This window comes from Centroberyx affinis, unplaced genomic scaffold (assembly GCF_046629955.1).
Source record: "Centroberyx affinis isolate AG114_WGS23_722 - 3 ecotype Tasmania unplaced genomic scaffold, CSIRO-AGI_Caff_v1 ptg000792l_1, whole genome shotgun sequence".
Classification (NCBI taxonomy): domain Eukaryota; kingdom Metazoa; phylum Chordata; class Actinopteri; order Beryciformes; family Berycidae; genus Centroberyx; species Centroberyx affinis.
Genome location: NW_027279398.1, coordinates 87,736 through 103,377, shown reverse-complemented (window position 1 = coordinate 103,377; position 15,642 = coordinate 87,736). Strand labels below are relative to the sequence as shown.

Sequence of the window (15,642 nt, the reverse complement as noted above, 5' to 3'; positions counted from 1 at the left end):
TAAATAAATGCAATGAGAGCAGTAGACTAAAAGCAGTGTGTGTGTGTGTGTGTGTGTGTGTGTGTGTGTTTGTCTGTGTGTCTGTGTTTGTGCGTTGGGAGAGGAGGGCATCCTAGAATTATAGATACAAGATGAAACGATGAAACCTTTTTATCAAACCTTTTCATCTTTTATAAAAAAAAAAAAAAACATGCATGAGAGTACAGAAGCAGGTTGCAGGTGAACAGTCAAAAAGATAAAAAAAAAAAAAAAAAAAAAGTTCATACATATATATATATGTATAGAGAGAGAACTATTCAGTGTATTGTTGTAAGATGCTGGTGACATACATATATGTACCAGGGTTGGAGCCATTCATGAATTCATTTGAAAATGCATGGTAAATTCCAATTAAATTCCTGGAGTTGGGATTGGAATGTGAATGTCACCCAGCTCTAAGGAAACAGAATTGGAATTGAATTGGAATGACAGGAAACAGAATTGAATTCCATGAAATTCCATGAAATTCCACTTCTAAGAGAGTTTGTCTTGACTCGCTAAACATTATGAATCAAACATTATGAATCAAATAAACGACAGTTCAACAAATCAGATACATTCAATCATAATGCATGAATTACGATTACATGTTATGACATCAAACACCACCTGAACGGTACATTACGTAACATTTTATGATATTCAGTACTGATAATATATAACACTACGTGTAATCTCAGATATGTGGTAAGAAAAAACAAAAAAACTTGAAATTTCACAGAAATTCCAATTCAATTCCAATTCTGTTTCCTGTAGGTTTTTTTCAAATTCCAATTCCAATTCCCCAGTTGAACTGGAATTGATGAATTGACCCCCAACCCTGACATGTAGGCCTACAGTACGATAACCTGTAAACTACGTGTGCTGTATATGTGTGTATCACCGCGTTAGCTATCATCATATTCATCATCAGTGTGAGAATGTGTCATCTAATGTGAGCTGAATCATATTAGAGGATCAGAGGATCTCCACGTAGATGGCCGTCTCAGTCTCAGCCACGGTCTGCATCTCTCTCCTTGCTCTCTCCGCTTGTCTCTCTCCTCCTCCTCCTCCTCGCTCTCCTCCTATTCTTCTCTCCCCCACTCGCCTCTCCCCGCCTCTCCTGCCCATCGGACGAATCTGGGAAACAGGGACGGATGTGATTAAATCAATCAAGTTGTAGGGAGATATTCACTTTTTGACTCTGGACTGAATCTCTGAGCACATTCCATACAAATTGTACATCTGTAAATACATATTCATATCTATCATATTTGTATTCCCTGTGTAGTGACACTATTTATTCATATTTGGTACTTTTGTCAAACACTAAATGCAACTTACTACTGACTACTACTTACACTTATTGTATACTGTATATATTTTCAGGAATCTCCTCTTTCTTTACTTCTTTGTCTCTGACATTTGATATTTAAATTCAATTTGTAAAGCTTAATTGCTGCTTGTTTGTCTGTCTGTCTAAATGTCTGTATATTGCACTGCACCAATCTCACCAAGTCAAACTCCTAGTATGTGAAAATGTACCTGCCGAAAAATAAACCGGATTCTGATTTTGATTCTGATCCAAGAATCAAGTTAACCAAATACCTGTTTGGTGTGGACAAAAAGCGGTGTGCAGTTCTGGTATACTAGTTGGTAGCTGCCATTGGTGTAGATGTGGGTCACTTCTGTGCAGTTGATGTAGAGGGGCATCCGCTCCTGATAAATCCCCAATTGTCCGGGGTAAACCGCCGCAGGTCTCAGGACGTGCCTTAGAGGAGGGCAATACAGGCATTTCAACCTCACAGCATGCGTTTGTGGTTGGTGACAGATTTCAGTGAACAGTAAAAAAAAAAGGATTTGGATGCACTGCTCATACTTTCCAGCCTTCCTTCGGCAGCAGTACAGCAGAAGAAGAGAGAGGAGGAATATGACGAGGCAGATGAACACGGCCGGTATCACCATCCACAGCAGAGGAGCCGCCGCTGCGAGTCGACAGAAACAGCAGAGGTGGGTCAGTGTATGATCTAACGCAGGGGTTCTCAACCTGGGGGTCGGGACCCTCCAGGGCAGTGTTTCCCAACCCAGTCCTCAAGGACCCCTTTTCCTGCAAGTATTGGTTCCAGCTCTACTCTTGCGCACCTGATCCAGTTAAGGTCTTAATGCTGATTGGTAGAGACAGATCTACCTGAACAGAGCAGCATGAAAGTGTGTAGGCCCCAGTGGGATCAGGTGTGCAAGAGTAAAGATGGAATAAAGACTTGCAGGACAGGGGGTCCTTGAGGACTGGGTTGGGAACCACTGCTCCAGGGGGTTGTGAGTCGATTTTTTTTTTTTTTTTTTTTTTGGGGGGGGGGGGGGAGATAATTTATAGGATAGGAAAAAAAACATATTTCTACTATACAAAATACTGTTATTAAATACTATCATGTTTCTTTTTCAGATTTTTCTCTAATTTTTGCTGTTTCTTGTGAGATAGCCTACTGAATAGTTTTAAGACTCTGTAGGCCTCTGCAGATAATTAATCCAATGAAAAAACTTCATTCATACAAAAGCATTAAGTAATGGCATCACTAGGGCTGAGCAATATGGTTGTCATGATCAATATCATGATCATAACAATTTTTGTTTCGATATTGATATATTATGTCACGATATGGCTTACACATGCAAAATGTTGAATAATCAAATTAATGTTCTTCCCATTGAACTGAATGGTAATGTTAGGTGTGATGTCAAACAAAACAGAAATTTTCAAATAATATTCCTACATGACCTCATTTTGTCCGAGTTTTTAAATAGCCTTTGCTTGTTATCATCAATTTAGACTTTAGATTTGTGTGTCTTGATATCTTAAAATCACCATATCATCACAATATGATTCCACTGAAAGGCGATAAACGATAATATTGAATTATCGCCCAGCCCTAGGCATCACTTAGTTATTCCACAACAATTACATCTAAAAAAAAAAAAAAAAGTAATCATAACTGTAACATGCTCCGTATAGATTTATAAATAAATCCCCAGTTGGGAAACCCCAAGTTGGGAACTGATCTAACAGACAGCGTCAGCCTCACATCAGCATCCAGCAACTAGCAGAATTATTTATGAGGTGTTCCACAAAATGCATAAAGTCCAAATGGCATGCTCAACTTCAAACACTTGAGCCTAATGGGGTGCCACGTTCAGAAAGATGCAACGTAACAAGGAAACACCAGCACTCCCTAACTCATCTCCAGTCTCTGTTTATTCAAAGCTGCAGCGTGTCCTGCAGACATTTCGGCACCGGCCGTCATCAGCGTGAATAAACAAGAGGAGACTGAAGAATGCATTAGCAAGTGCAGATTTTTCCTTGTTACGTGGGTCCACAAAATGTGCCAGGAGTAGGCTTAAAGCAATATTACACATAGTTTTAACATGGGGGTTATTCGGCCCTTGACCGCCATGAAAACCAGAATATAAACTACTCGCCAAGATCGGATGCAGCTGGACGAGTTTGTAGCGTTCTGATTTTTACTTCCCATTCATTTGAATGAGGCCACAAAATTAGCCTGAAAACTGACATTTAACACGCTGGTGAACAGATTCAACAACAGATCCTGCTGCTGTGATTTTCAATTGACTGTGGGTCCAACATTTTAGAACATAATTTCGCCAAATTACTGATCTGATGAGCGGGATCTGTTGTTGTCTGTCCACAAACTTGTTAAATGTCAGATTTCAGTGGCATCCTGCGGTGTAAAAAAAAAAAAAAAAAGCTTTGAACACACCTTCTCCTCCATGCAGCAGAACGAAGGAGTCGTTGCCCACTGCGTTGAAAGCAAAGCAGATCACCGTCAGGGGTTTGTCCATGTGGCCCCTCAGTACAGCTGTTAGATTCCCAGGCTCTGATGTTACTGACATGTTGTAACCACTAGGGGGAACAGTCCCATTAACACTCCAGGTGACGGCTGCTCGGGGGTTGGAGTCGACTGAACAGCGACACGCCACCTCCGACCCCTCTGCAACACAGGCGGAGGAGAGACGGAGGATGGCTGGCTTGTCTGGAGAAGAGACGGTGCAGAAAAGTAAGGGCCATTGAAATAAAAGGGGGGGGGGGGAAATGGTTAGTATTGTTGAAACATAAAGCACAAAAAAAGCCATTTTAAAAGACCTCCTCCAGTGACATCATGGCCCCATCCAAATGTCTAAACTTCTCTGAAACCAGTCATCCTCCACCAGTCAAAGTCTCAGTCAAAACCAGGTTAAGGGGAATCAGAGTGGAAGTAACTAATTATGTTCATTCACGTTACTGTGATTGAGTATAGCTTTTTTGCGTACTTGTACTTTTACAAGTATATTTGCATTTTTTAACCTTTTTGCTGAAGTATTGTACTTCAGCAATGGCTCTCCATAAGCATCAGACACTGGATAATCATAAACTGACAAACTGTGGAGCCATTCACAGTGAGAGTAATCTGGCTTCACTTTGTTTGCGCACTTTATTTCGAAATTTCCAGTTTTTCCAATTAAAAGAATCTAGTTTGAACTCTGTCCTCTTGTCCTTATAGAATTGAATGGAGAAGATCACATCTGACAACGTTCTCTTTTCTAAAAAGTAACTCAGTAACATTTACTCTGAGTCCATCTTTTTTACTTTTACTAAGTACATTTTTACACCAGTATTTCAGGACCCTTTTTCAATTGTCAAGAATCCCTTATAAAAAAAAAACATTGCAGGCAAAGCTTGTTTGAAAACTGTCAAACTGTATGTGCGGTCACTGGAGGGGGACTTCTTCTAACTTCTGTAGCCTTCATAGGATTACATTGTATGTTCAGCGCCGTGGGAGGGGACTCTCCTCGACCAATCAGGTTCTGCGCCGAGCAGCGGACCCTCATGTCCCGGGTGACGTTGTACACCCGGACCGTGTGCGTGCGGCGGTGCAGGTTGACGGTGCGGCCGTGCTGGCTGTAGGACCAGCGGTACTCCGACACCGGCGGGTCGGCTTTACAGGAGCAGACCAGCAAGGCACTGGCTCCCTCCTGGACCGTCAGGGACTGGACCTGAACCGTCACATCTTTTGGGGGAACTACAGAGTATGCAGGGATTAAAAAAAAACAAAAAAACAAAAGAAAAAACATTAAAGCTTTAGTGTAAAGTCAGTGCAATTCTCAACTGTTTAATTTAATTTATATTTTTCTTTTATAGTGTTTTTATTTATTATTATCAGGGAGTGCCATCGTAATTTCATTGTGTTGTTGTCTTGCACAGCAGTACAATGACAATAAAGTTTCTTGACTCTTGACTCTTGTTTGAGAATATAAAAAGATCAACAACATTGTATTTACCAAGTGATTGTGCCTGTTAAACTGGGAAAATAGGAAATTAAACTTCTCCATCAGGAAGAAGACTAAGGTCCCTTCCTTTCGAAAGTAGCAGAACCTATTCTATTCTATTCTATTCTATAGCCAAAGACACACAAATATAAGAAACTAATATGCTCACATGTCACATGGAGCTCCTTCAAAGCTGCTGCTGTCTTGGCTCCTGGGTAGCTGGCCTCACACCTGAGCCTGGGTTTTACTCGGTACGACACAGTAAAGGACACCGAGGTCAGCAGCGTGGGCCTGTGGGCCTGAGGGAAGAGCGTCTGTACTTCCCCGCGCTCACTGCCGTTTCCCTGTCTCCCTCTCTCCCAGCGCCACTGGAGGGTCGGCGGTCTGGAGGGGCAGTAAATGCTGACGGTGCAGTTCAGACTGACCAACTGTCCTTCTGTGGCGGCCAACGTGCCGCTGATGACAGGAGCCTCAGGGGTTTCTGCCAGTAAGGAAAACGTCTGTGATCGGTGTGTTGTCTCATTATTATTGTGTATTTCATTAAAGTCCAATGTAATCAGAAAAAGCCTGCACACTGACAAAAACTAAAATAGATGATTTACATAGTGAATAAAAGTGACTTTTTCTCTTTTTCTCACTTAGTCACTTTTTTTTCACTATGTAAATAAATCATCTATTTTTTGCATCCAATGAGCCTCAATAGTTTTTGTCAGTGTGCGGGCTTTTTCTGATTACATTGGACTGTTATGCTGGCCTCTCGCACCTGGCCCACTCCTTGGCAAGCCTTGAGTCAAACTTTTTTGATAATATTTCATTAAAGTCCCCATGACATGAACTTCCATTACTTTTGCTTCCTGGAAAGCAGAGTGTCTTTAATGGTGACCTCATGCTGCACCAGTACGAGTAAATGAAAAAAAAGGAAACACATCAAATCAAGGAAGTAAAGATGCCGTTTCATGGGATCTTTAAGGGCAAAATGTACTACATGATAATTCTACAAGAGAACAATTGAACGAGAGTTGACAAATCCCCCACTCACCTGAGATGTCCAGAGTGAAGCTCCTCGGTTTCCCCCAAAGTAAATCATCACCTCCCTTCAGGGCGATCTCAAAGACATGAGAGTCATCCAGGCTGACCCGTTCGATCCTCACAGAGCAGTCTCCGTCCGCAATTCGCCCGTGAAGAGACGTGCGGCCTTGGAAGTCCCTGCTCACCTGATCTCTGTCCTCGCTGTTGAAAGCTGTGCTGCGGAGAGGGAAGAAGTGGCCTCCACCTCTGAACCTCAGCCTGACGTCCACCCTCTCCTTCCTGGCCTGGAACGGACGAGAAGCCGGAGGAGGGAAGGAGCAGGGAATCACCACGCAGGACCCGGCCAGGGCCTGGACACGCTCAGGGACTGAAGGTGCAGGAGAGAAAGCCTGGGTCCCCCTCCACAAGGCTGCTGCTGCTGTGACGGAGAAAAGGCAAGGCAAGGCTTTATTTATATAGCACATTTCATACACAAGGCAAATTCAATGTGCTTCACATAAAACACAAAAAATACCTAATTTGTCTGGTAAAATAAAAATTAAAAAATAAACTAAGATAAAAAATAGGTAAGGATAATAATAAAAAATGGAAATATTATTTTATCATACTCCAGTATAGGAATGAACCTCTATACCTATGATTTACCACATTCCAGCATAGGAATGACCGTCTATCTTGGAACATAGGAATGAAAAGAAAATCATTACAATACACAGGATCTAATTTAACTATCCCTATTAAACTGGTATAAGCACCTACTTAGCTTGAATGTAGGAGAATGTAAGGAAGAGAGACAGCAGGTTTGAGATCAAGCTATTGGCCGCTCACTTCCCATCACAGATGTTTCCCTGAATTGAGCCCATGACACTTTTAAAAGCCTCAGCAGTGAATTGGATTAGATAGAGATAGAAATTAGAACTATTAGTAATGAACTGCATTGTCTGCAAATGCGTAATCCGAGACGGAGAAGAATTTCGCAACAGATGTATTTTTAGAAAAGGGAAGGGGAATTCTGCACTTTTGGCTCTGACATAAAGTGCAGATCTACTATGCCTGTTTTCTTACTCTATGGATATTATTCGGTCAAGTACTAAAAATGACCTTGACTGAAGTGATTTGCTCTTATCTTTTCATAATTCAATTGGAAGCACATTGTCATCAACAGTAATTTTATGAAGAAATGACTGACTGAAATACAGGTCTACTTTATTCATGCAACAGAAAGTGCTTTATCTGTGAATATAAGATAAGATAAGATAAGATAAGATAAGATAAGATGCACTTTATTGTTCCCCTGGGGGAGAGTTGTGTGTCACAGTAGCAATGTACAGTACAGTAGTACAAAGTACAGGGAAGGTAATAAGGTAATAAAAATTAAGTATTAAAAATTAAAATAGTGCAGAAAGGATATAGGCAATATACATAAACCATATAAAAACGATTAAAAAGTGTCTCGATGTCTAAAGTGGTGTTATCCAGTGTAATAAAAACTCCTGTGTAAATAACTATATATAATAAATATGCAGTAAACCTACTGTATAATCAACGTTCCCCATTAAAAACAAACATCTCTCGAATATCCATCAAATTCACGTACAAATTCCGATTCTAATATAACTTTTTTTTTTAAATCCAACACGAAGAGATTAAACTACTTACCAAAAATCACAGGACACAAAAGAAAGACTGTGTCCACATGCATGACTGCAACCCCGGCTCTGCCAGCCCAGACAGAGGGAAGGATGAACAGATGGATAAAGAGGAGGAAGTTGGATTGGTTTCATTGTGCTCCTGGTACTACACTGTGGACCTTTTGAACTCGCAATATCTTACAGAGTCATGTTTATTATACTCCTTTATTCAATTTCCATTGAGTTATCCTAATGGCTCATAATGTCTTTCAGTAGAATGTGACACGCACACATACACAAGCTATACTACACACTGTTAAATCGGACACCGTTCTGTGAAGAGAGTGAATATAATCTCACAATTTATGACGATAAGTTCGTTTAAAACTAATTTAACCATTTCAAAAGACTCCAATAACCATATGGCTGGTGCAACTGTGTAAGGTTATAGTTTGCAAGGGAAATAAACACTTCAGCAGATATGTGTGTGAGACAACACATGACAATGAGTGACTCACTCTCATGCTGCTGTCCATTTCCTCTAACGCTCTAACAACTGAATCAGGTCATTTTGATTCTCTTTGTCTACATGGGTCATCAAAACCTGTAATAGTGTGAGATTTATTATTTTGATAAAATAGTACAAAAGTTCAAATAAAACTGATTAATAATTAACTACCTGATACCGACTTGTTACCTTGCCGATCTGTTCTCTAGACAATAAATATCCTACAACATAACTAGGTCACCAGCATCATGTGTAAAGATAAATGCTGAGCATGATGTGTTTGAGTAGTTCAATGAGAGATCAATCAGAAAAAGTGGTTTATTGACAGTCTTTTTCAGCATTAGATGGGCTTTTGAAGGCTCACTAGAGACTGTAAGACATGAACATGAATAACATATTTTGATATTTTTCTTCATGTTAAAGGATCTTGTGCATTGTTTTCTAATCTTTCCCACCTGGAAGGAGTTGGCATGTTTGTGTGTGATCAAATAAAACACCGCAATCACCGTCACAGACAAAGACTTGAATTCTTTGAACTATGGACTCTCTGAGAGGGTGTTTGAATTGCTGCCTAAGTCATATGGTACTCTGCCTCCGTGCACCTTAAGACAGAACACAAACCAGCTGCACTGCCAACAAGCAAGACTGTAATGGCAAAACTTGATTGGAAGAAGGGCGATACAGGACCAAAAGATATAATATCTTCTTAAGGTAAGTGTTTTGATTCGTGTGCATGGAGCTACTTGTACCAAATTTCTTATTGTTTTTCATATTGGAAGTTTGCTGAGTGTGGGTGTGTGAACTGTAAGGTCAACACTTCAGCATGCTTTTAAGAGAGTGTAGAAGATAATCGGTCATTTAAAGCTGTAGTCATTGTTAGAATCACTTCTTGCAATTTGGGTGTTGCCTATTATCCACAAATGCCTTTACTTTATTCTTCTTGGCAGTAGCAACATTCATATAAGCCATGAACTCAGCTCAGCAGCTACTCCGGGCCCAGAGAGATTTGCTGCTGAACTGGACTCGTGATCACCCAGCACCCTTGCTGCGTTGGTTACGTGATGCTGAGGTGCTTTCATCTGCCCACTACCTGTCCTTATTGGAAAGGTCACCTTCCAATGCTGTGGCCCAGGCTCTAGAGACAGTGTGTGCCAGTGAGGAGAGCAGCCAAAAGTTCCTACAGGTACTGTGGGAGGTGCAGGATTATTACTGCAGGGATCTGCAGGTCTGGGTGGAGAGACACTGCAGGAGTGGCACAGATGGGAGGCCATCGCCTGCACCAGTTAAATTTGAAGGTGAGTCTGTATTATATGTTGGTGATGCCTGTGCTGATTTGTATATAAGTATTTATATAAAAGGTAAATTTGAAGTTAAATGAAAGGTGTCATTCGAAATCCCACAGTGCAAACTGCAGGACTGGAACTAAAGACAACCAGGCTTTACTGTCTGAGTAAGAGTCATGGGAAAATTATTAACAGGATACAATTTAAATGCACTCTGATGTCTTGCCAAGTTCTCTGCCCTAACTGTGGCAAAGAGATTGCGTATATGCCTACAATATTTGGTTCAGCAATGAGAAAGATAGTTGCAAACAACAGTTAATGCAATACGTTTTTCCAAATGATGAGTAAGGAAAATCATTAGTGTTCAGTTTTGTCAATAAAAACTACAAGCTCTTGTGATTCTTAGTGAAATGCATGGCACCTGCATATGTGTCTCAAGTTAAATTCCAAGTTACACTGTGTCCAATATCATGATTGAATATGGTTTTCCATGTTCATTTACAATGCCATATATTTGTTTAATCCAATGATACCCACAGACAAGAAGTCTAAAGGCCCCATTGCTAAACTATTCAAAGGGAAGAGCAAGGGATTCAACATAACTGCTGAAGTCAAAGGTAGAAATCTCTTCTTTTATTAAAACTAGGTCATAGAAAATTATTTTCCATTTTCTTCCTAGCACCATAAAACCTCAGACATATCACAATTTATAAAGGCAATGCTCTATTTAATTTTCCCTTCATTCATTCCTATATTGTGAAAATTCATTCAAATGATCTCTTCATAATGCGGTTAAAGAAGAACTGAAACCGGGCAGGAGTGTAAAGTTGGCCAATATTCGAGGTATGTTAATATACTCACTATTTACTTATATTTACTTTTGACAGAACGGTGAATAATTCATTTGTAATCCTTCCTTGACAGAACTGCTGACTAATTAAAAACAATATTTTCTTGACTTAAGATGTCATATAATCTGCCAAATGTGTTTACGTAATCCATTTGTTGCATATCTTCCTTTGCAGTTCCCATTTCTGCCCATAAAACGACCCTTCTGAAACGCACAGAGCAACTAAAATGTTATTCAGAGGGGGAGGGAGAGGCTTCGAACTCAGCTTCTCACATCGAGATCCGCTACACTGACCTTTTCGTGACAGAAGATAATGACTTAGTCGACAGCAGCCAACATGAGTACTTTGACCTAGCCAGCAGACGAGCTCGCATCTATGTCCACCAGGCTTGCCAGCGCATCCGCCCGTGCCATCTGCTGAGCCCCCAAGGAGCATCAGGACGGCCCCCGAAAAGGGTTAAAGTGAAGGGTATTGCTGGCATAGGAAAGAGCGTAGCGGTACAGAGACTGGTCTATGAGTGGGCGTTAGGGAAGAACATGCGTGAATTCACCTGCGTTTTTGACCTGCGCTTTAGGGAGCTCAATCTGATCGAAGCGCCACTGAGCTTCCTGGACCTGCTTGGAGATCGGTTCCGGTACCTAAAGACAGTTCTGCCTGATCTTTTTGCTTCGCCGAGCTCTTTGCTCTTCATCTTAGATGGATTAGACGAGTTTAAATTCCACCTGGACTGGAATACACCCGACAAGGACATTGACGTGGGGTCTAAGGTGCCAGTGTCAGAGCTGATGGTGGCTTTAATCAAGGGGAGTCTTCTCCCTGAGGCCTCCGTTATTCTCACAACAAGGCCGTCCACTGAAGTTCCCAAGCGTTTCTTCCAGAGGTGCTGTGTGGTGCTGGGCTTTGAGGAGGACCAGGTGAAGGAGTATACCTCCAAGTTCTACAAAGACACTAAAGTGGCTGAAAAAGTCTACGATTACATCCTGAGCAATGACAACCTGTTTGTGCTGTCCTTCATCCCTCTTTACTGCTACATCATCTGTACGGCGATGGCAGAGTTCTTTTCTTCAGGAACTCAAGATGGGGGTGACGCAAAGTCTCTGGAGCTAAACCCGCCCAGAACAGTCAGCGAGGTTTACTTCTGCTACCTGTTTACAGCGATTAAGCACCATGCTCTGAAGGGGAGCGCAGAGAGGAGCACCCCTAGATCTGAGGTTCTCTCGCTAGCCAAGCAACAACTGACAAATCTAGGAAAGCTGGCTTATGAAAACCTTCTAAAGAAAAAGATAATGTTCGACAGAGCGGACTTGCAGCGCTATGGTGTTGCACCTGCTGATGTTCAGAGCACCTTTCTCTGTCAGATCCTACAGCCTCTTAAAGAAGAGACAGTGGAGATGTTTTCTTTCTTCCACTTGACTGTTCAAGAGCATCTGGCTGCCCTTTACTGTGTAATCAGCCTCTCCAACCAGGAGGATATAATCCAGGCTCTGGACTTCTGGTGCTTTGGTCAACCCCCACCGTCCCCCACTGCCACACCCCTGCAAAATACACACCTGAACATGGACAAACTGGAGGGCCTCCAGATGTTTACACGTTTCTTCATGGGAATTCTCCGAGCAAGGCTGGCAGGTCAGTTGGATGGACTAGTTTGTTCCCCCATGGAGCAAGGGGAGGGCCTTCCCGCTGAGCTAGGTTTGTGGTTCCAAGCCCAGTTCAAGGGTAGGAAGCTGGAAAACCAGGAAGCCCTGAATCTTCTCCACTGCCTAATGGAGTTCCACATGAAGGAAGCCACCAGCATTGCAGCACCAGAGATCAAGAAACTTAACCTGTTTAAAATGAAGCTGAGTGTTGTGGACTGTGCAGCGATGCACTATGTGCTGCAGTTTTCCCCACACAAGCTGCAGGAGCTCAACTTAGGCTACTCCAACATTGGGAACAGAGGACTCAGCAGACTGGCTCCAATCCTGCATCGCTGTGAATCTCTCTAGTGAGTTATACTTATATTCTATGACATTATCATAAACTATCAGATAGATAAATATTACAAATGACTACTGGACAACCACATAACAATCTTGAAAATGGATCACTTACATATTGCACCTGATGAAAACAATGTCCTAACTTATTGTTTTTCTCATGTCTTTCAGTTTGAGATACAACTGCCTGGATAGGCAGGCAGCTATTTTAGAATCTGCGATTCTGAAATCAAATGAATGCCAGGTGAAGAAGCTCTTGTAAGTCAATATATAGTATTTTTTTAAGAGAGTTGTAACACCAGCTTCAAATAGACATATCGAGGGCATGGAGCCAAAGTGGTGTAATTGGCATAATGGGCGAAAATTAGATCTATACTGTATAAAAGCTCTTGAGGAGATCTATTTAGTAGTATAAGTATGTCTTTATTTGTATATTTATGTGATGACATTATCAAAAGACATTTAACTGTTGATCAAAGTTAGGTCCACTTTTAGTTTTTTGTCTCTCCCGTTAACTTTGCCTTTGGCTCCAAGCCCTGGATACCAATCCTTAAATACTGTGGTGTTATGCAATACAGTTCATATACTCTGTCCTTTATACAGTATGTGTGGCAATAACCTGGGTCCAGAGGGGGTTTTGGAGCTGTGGAATGCTCTGGAGCACAACACCACCGTGGAGGAACTCTACCTGGACATCACTGGCATCACGGAGAGAGGCACAGAAAATATTGTCAACTGCCTCAGCAAAAACACCTCTCTGAAGACACTGACGTAAGAGCAAAATAAAGCAACTCAGGCTCAGTGCTCTCAATGTTATAATGCATGAACACACTGCCATCTAGTGTGATTTAATGTCATCACAATGTCAAGGAATGACTCTCAACTGGTTATTTTCTCCTATCAGCATCGTTGGGAACGACATCGGAGAGGTGGGGAGGAAGAGGCTAAGGGAGCTGGAGCAACGTCGACCGGGACTCCGGATTATTGGAAACTTTGTGGACGACCTTGGACTACTTCAAGCCTACCTGGACTGGGTGGAGGAGATCCGGGCCGACCGGGACCAGATGGACTCGGTGAAGAATGCAGATGCCCTGCAGTCGGTGCTGAAGGGACTCCAGGTGGCAGGGGAGAGAGCGGAAGGAGAGGAGGCAGCGAAAGCCAAGGAGCTGCAGGCAAAAATTATGGAATTGTTTAAGTCCTTTCCGGATCTAACTGGCGGAAGATGAACCCAGGTTATAAATATGTGTGAGGTTAGGGCTTGGTCTGAAGTGGTGGATGCTGCAATATCCAAGGATGTGGTCTTTTTAGTAGTTTTTTTAAGACCAATTTAAGACAATTAATTTCACACAATCAGTTTGAGAAAAATGATTGGCAAATAATGTAAATAGAATCAGTGGGACATTGTCACAATCATATACTGTACATATTGTAATTCAAATGATTTCATACACACAAATGAGAAAATAACAGCAGCTAAGTTAAGGTTAAGGTAAGGTTAAGGTAATATTCTTGTGTAAAAAAAAGTCTAATGCTATTTCAAGGTATTGTAACACCAATTCGTGGAGACCTGGATATAGCCAATCATTGTATTCTTAAATTACAAAGTAGCACAAACAAGAAACAGCGCAGACAGGTTGTATTTACATCTGACATTTCCATTCCATGTTATTTCCATTAATTCTGAAAGCAGTCTTTTCTGATGCATTTGTTTCAATGAATAAGAAATTCACAATCATATATGTTCACAAAATAATAATCTGTGAATTTGATTGTATTTCATTACACACTTGGTGGTTGAACCTCTCAACATCTAGACGACTTCTTTCTACTCAGTAGATCTGAGTGAAGTGTGAATAGGCTACGTTTTCTATTCTAACTTGAATTTATTCAAAATAAAAAAGAATGATTAGCTCATACTGTAGGCTACTGTTCTACCAAGTTACTCATTAATTATGTCACACAGCTATGTCAACAATTGTACGTTTACTGCCTGTTTCTGAGTTCTTAAGCTGAGAAAAAAAACCCAAATAACAGATATTTTCACAATAGTTTATAAAATTCTTACCATTTTTAACTGAAAACATGCACTGCACTACCATGTAAATATGCAATGTGACATGCACTGTTTGTCATTTGTTTTACCTACCTTTCTATTTACTTAGCCTATTTCGTCCTCTTGTCTAAACTTGTGCTTATAGTTCAATTAGGTTATGAGTATCACAGTAACACTTTAGCACTATATGAACTAACTGAGAACCAAGCAAACCATTCAAATGAGTCACTACTGGTAAACTAACTTGTTAGCTGTCTAGCACATTGGGGTCATCTTTCTTTAGTAGTGTTACTGGCTGTGTTTGCCAAAAAGTAAATTATTCTAAGTGGTTGACAGTAGCTAATGAGCTAACAGCTAGCAACCATAGGAACCAGCGGTAATCACCAGTCCAGACAAGAGGATGAGATGAAAGAGAGGATGAGATTAAATGATTTTTCAATTCTTTAAATCACTATATTGACACACTGGTCCACTGTGTCATCTTATATTAGGTATTCATGATATAGAACACCAAATGAAAACTGCAGACTGATTCTACATTAAACTTCCATAGGCCTGTTATGAGGCTCTTGTTAAGGTGTTATGAATATTTTACAAAGTTCAATTGATGTAAAGCATTACCAGTAACTCACTGAAGTGTTTTTACCACATCATTGTCTTCAAGACGCCGATAAGTTTGTGACAAGATTCATTTATGAGTTTGTGGAAGTATTCACAGCAAATCCCTTGTAAGTTTATTCATCTGTTTGATTGAGCTGCTCTTTAAGTGACAGAGACATCACAGCGCTATTATCAAAGAGTTCATTTCTACAGCAAGGCCAGCAGAGGGGTCATAACAGGCTGCCAAAGAACACGAGGACTCCAGTTTTCATATATGTAATTACAATTAAATACAGTATGCTATGAATTTTGAGTCCCATTATGTGTAAAAGCTACTCAACAATAATGACATTTGACAGAGGAATAGATTCATT

General features: G+C 41.0%; 2 protein-coding genes across 2 annotated transcripts; one reads left to right on the top strand and one right to left on the bottom strand.

Annotated features, from left to right (window-relative positions):
* Positions 1–291: 291 nt before the first annotated feature.
* LOC139644851 (neural cell adhesion molecule 1-A) lies at positions 292–5,561 on the bottom strand. The gene is made up of 6 exons (XM_071520362.1): positions 5,507–5,561; positions 4,827–5,090; positions 3,792–4,064; positions 1,898–2,003; positions 1,627–1,789; positions 292–1,158 (listed from the first exon to the last, which is right to left on the bottom strand). Exons 2-6 carry the CDS (start codon positions 4,897–4,899, stop codon positions 997–999), a joined length of 777 nt encoding a protein of 258 aa, XP_071376463.1. The 5' UTR covers positions 4,900–5,090; positions 5,507–5,561; the 3' UTR covers positions 292–996.
* Positions 5,562–9,472: 3,911 nt separating this feature from the next.
* Positions 9,473–13,841, top strand: LOC139644823 (NLR family CARD domain-containing protein 3-like). The gene is made up of 5 exons (XM_071520321.1): positions 9,473–9,800; positions 10,814–12,623; positions 12,787–12,873; positions 13,219–13,386; positions 13,520–13,841. The coding sequence occupies exons 1-5, from the start codon at positions 9,473–9,475 to the stop codon at positions 13,839–13,841; spliced, it is 2,715 nt and encodes a 904-aa protein (XP_071376422.1).
* Positions 13,842–15,642: the final 1,801 nt, after the last annotated feature.

Excerpts from the sequence above, each read along its gene's own strand:
- LOC139644823 (XM_071520321.1), top strand. The coding sequence starts at position 9,473 with ATGAACTCAGCTCAGCAGCTACTCCGGGCCCAGAGAGATTTGCTGCTG. Across the intron at positions 9,801-10,813 it reads TGCACCAGTTAAATTTGAAG|TTCCCATTTCTGCCCATAAA; the intron begins GTGAGTCTGTAT and ends CTTCCTTTGCAG. Across the intron at positions 12,874-13,218 it reads TGCCAGGTGAAGAAGCTCTT|TATGTGTGGCAATAACCTGG; the intron begins GTAAGTCAATAT and ends TCCTTTATACAG.
- LOC139644851 (XM_071520362.1), bottom strand. The coding sequence starts at position 4,899 with ATGAGGGTCCGCTGCTCGGCGCAGAACCTGATTGGTCGAGGAGAGTCC. Across the intron at positions 4,065-4,826 it reads CACGGCGCTGAACATACAAT|ACAAGCCAGCCATCCTCCGT; the intron begins GTAATCCTATGA and ends TCTCTTCTCCAG. Across the intron at positions 2,004-3,791 it reads TCTGCTGCATGGAGGAGAAG|CGGCGGCTCCTCTGCTGTGG; the intron begins GTGTGTTCAAAG and ends GTCGACTCGCAG.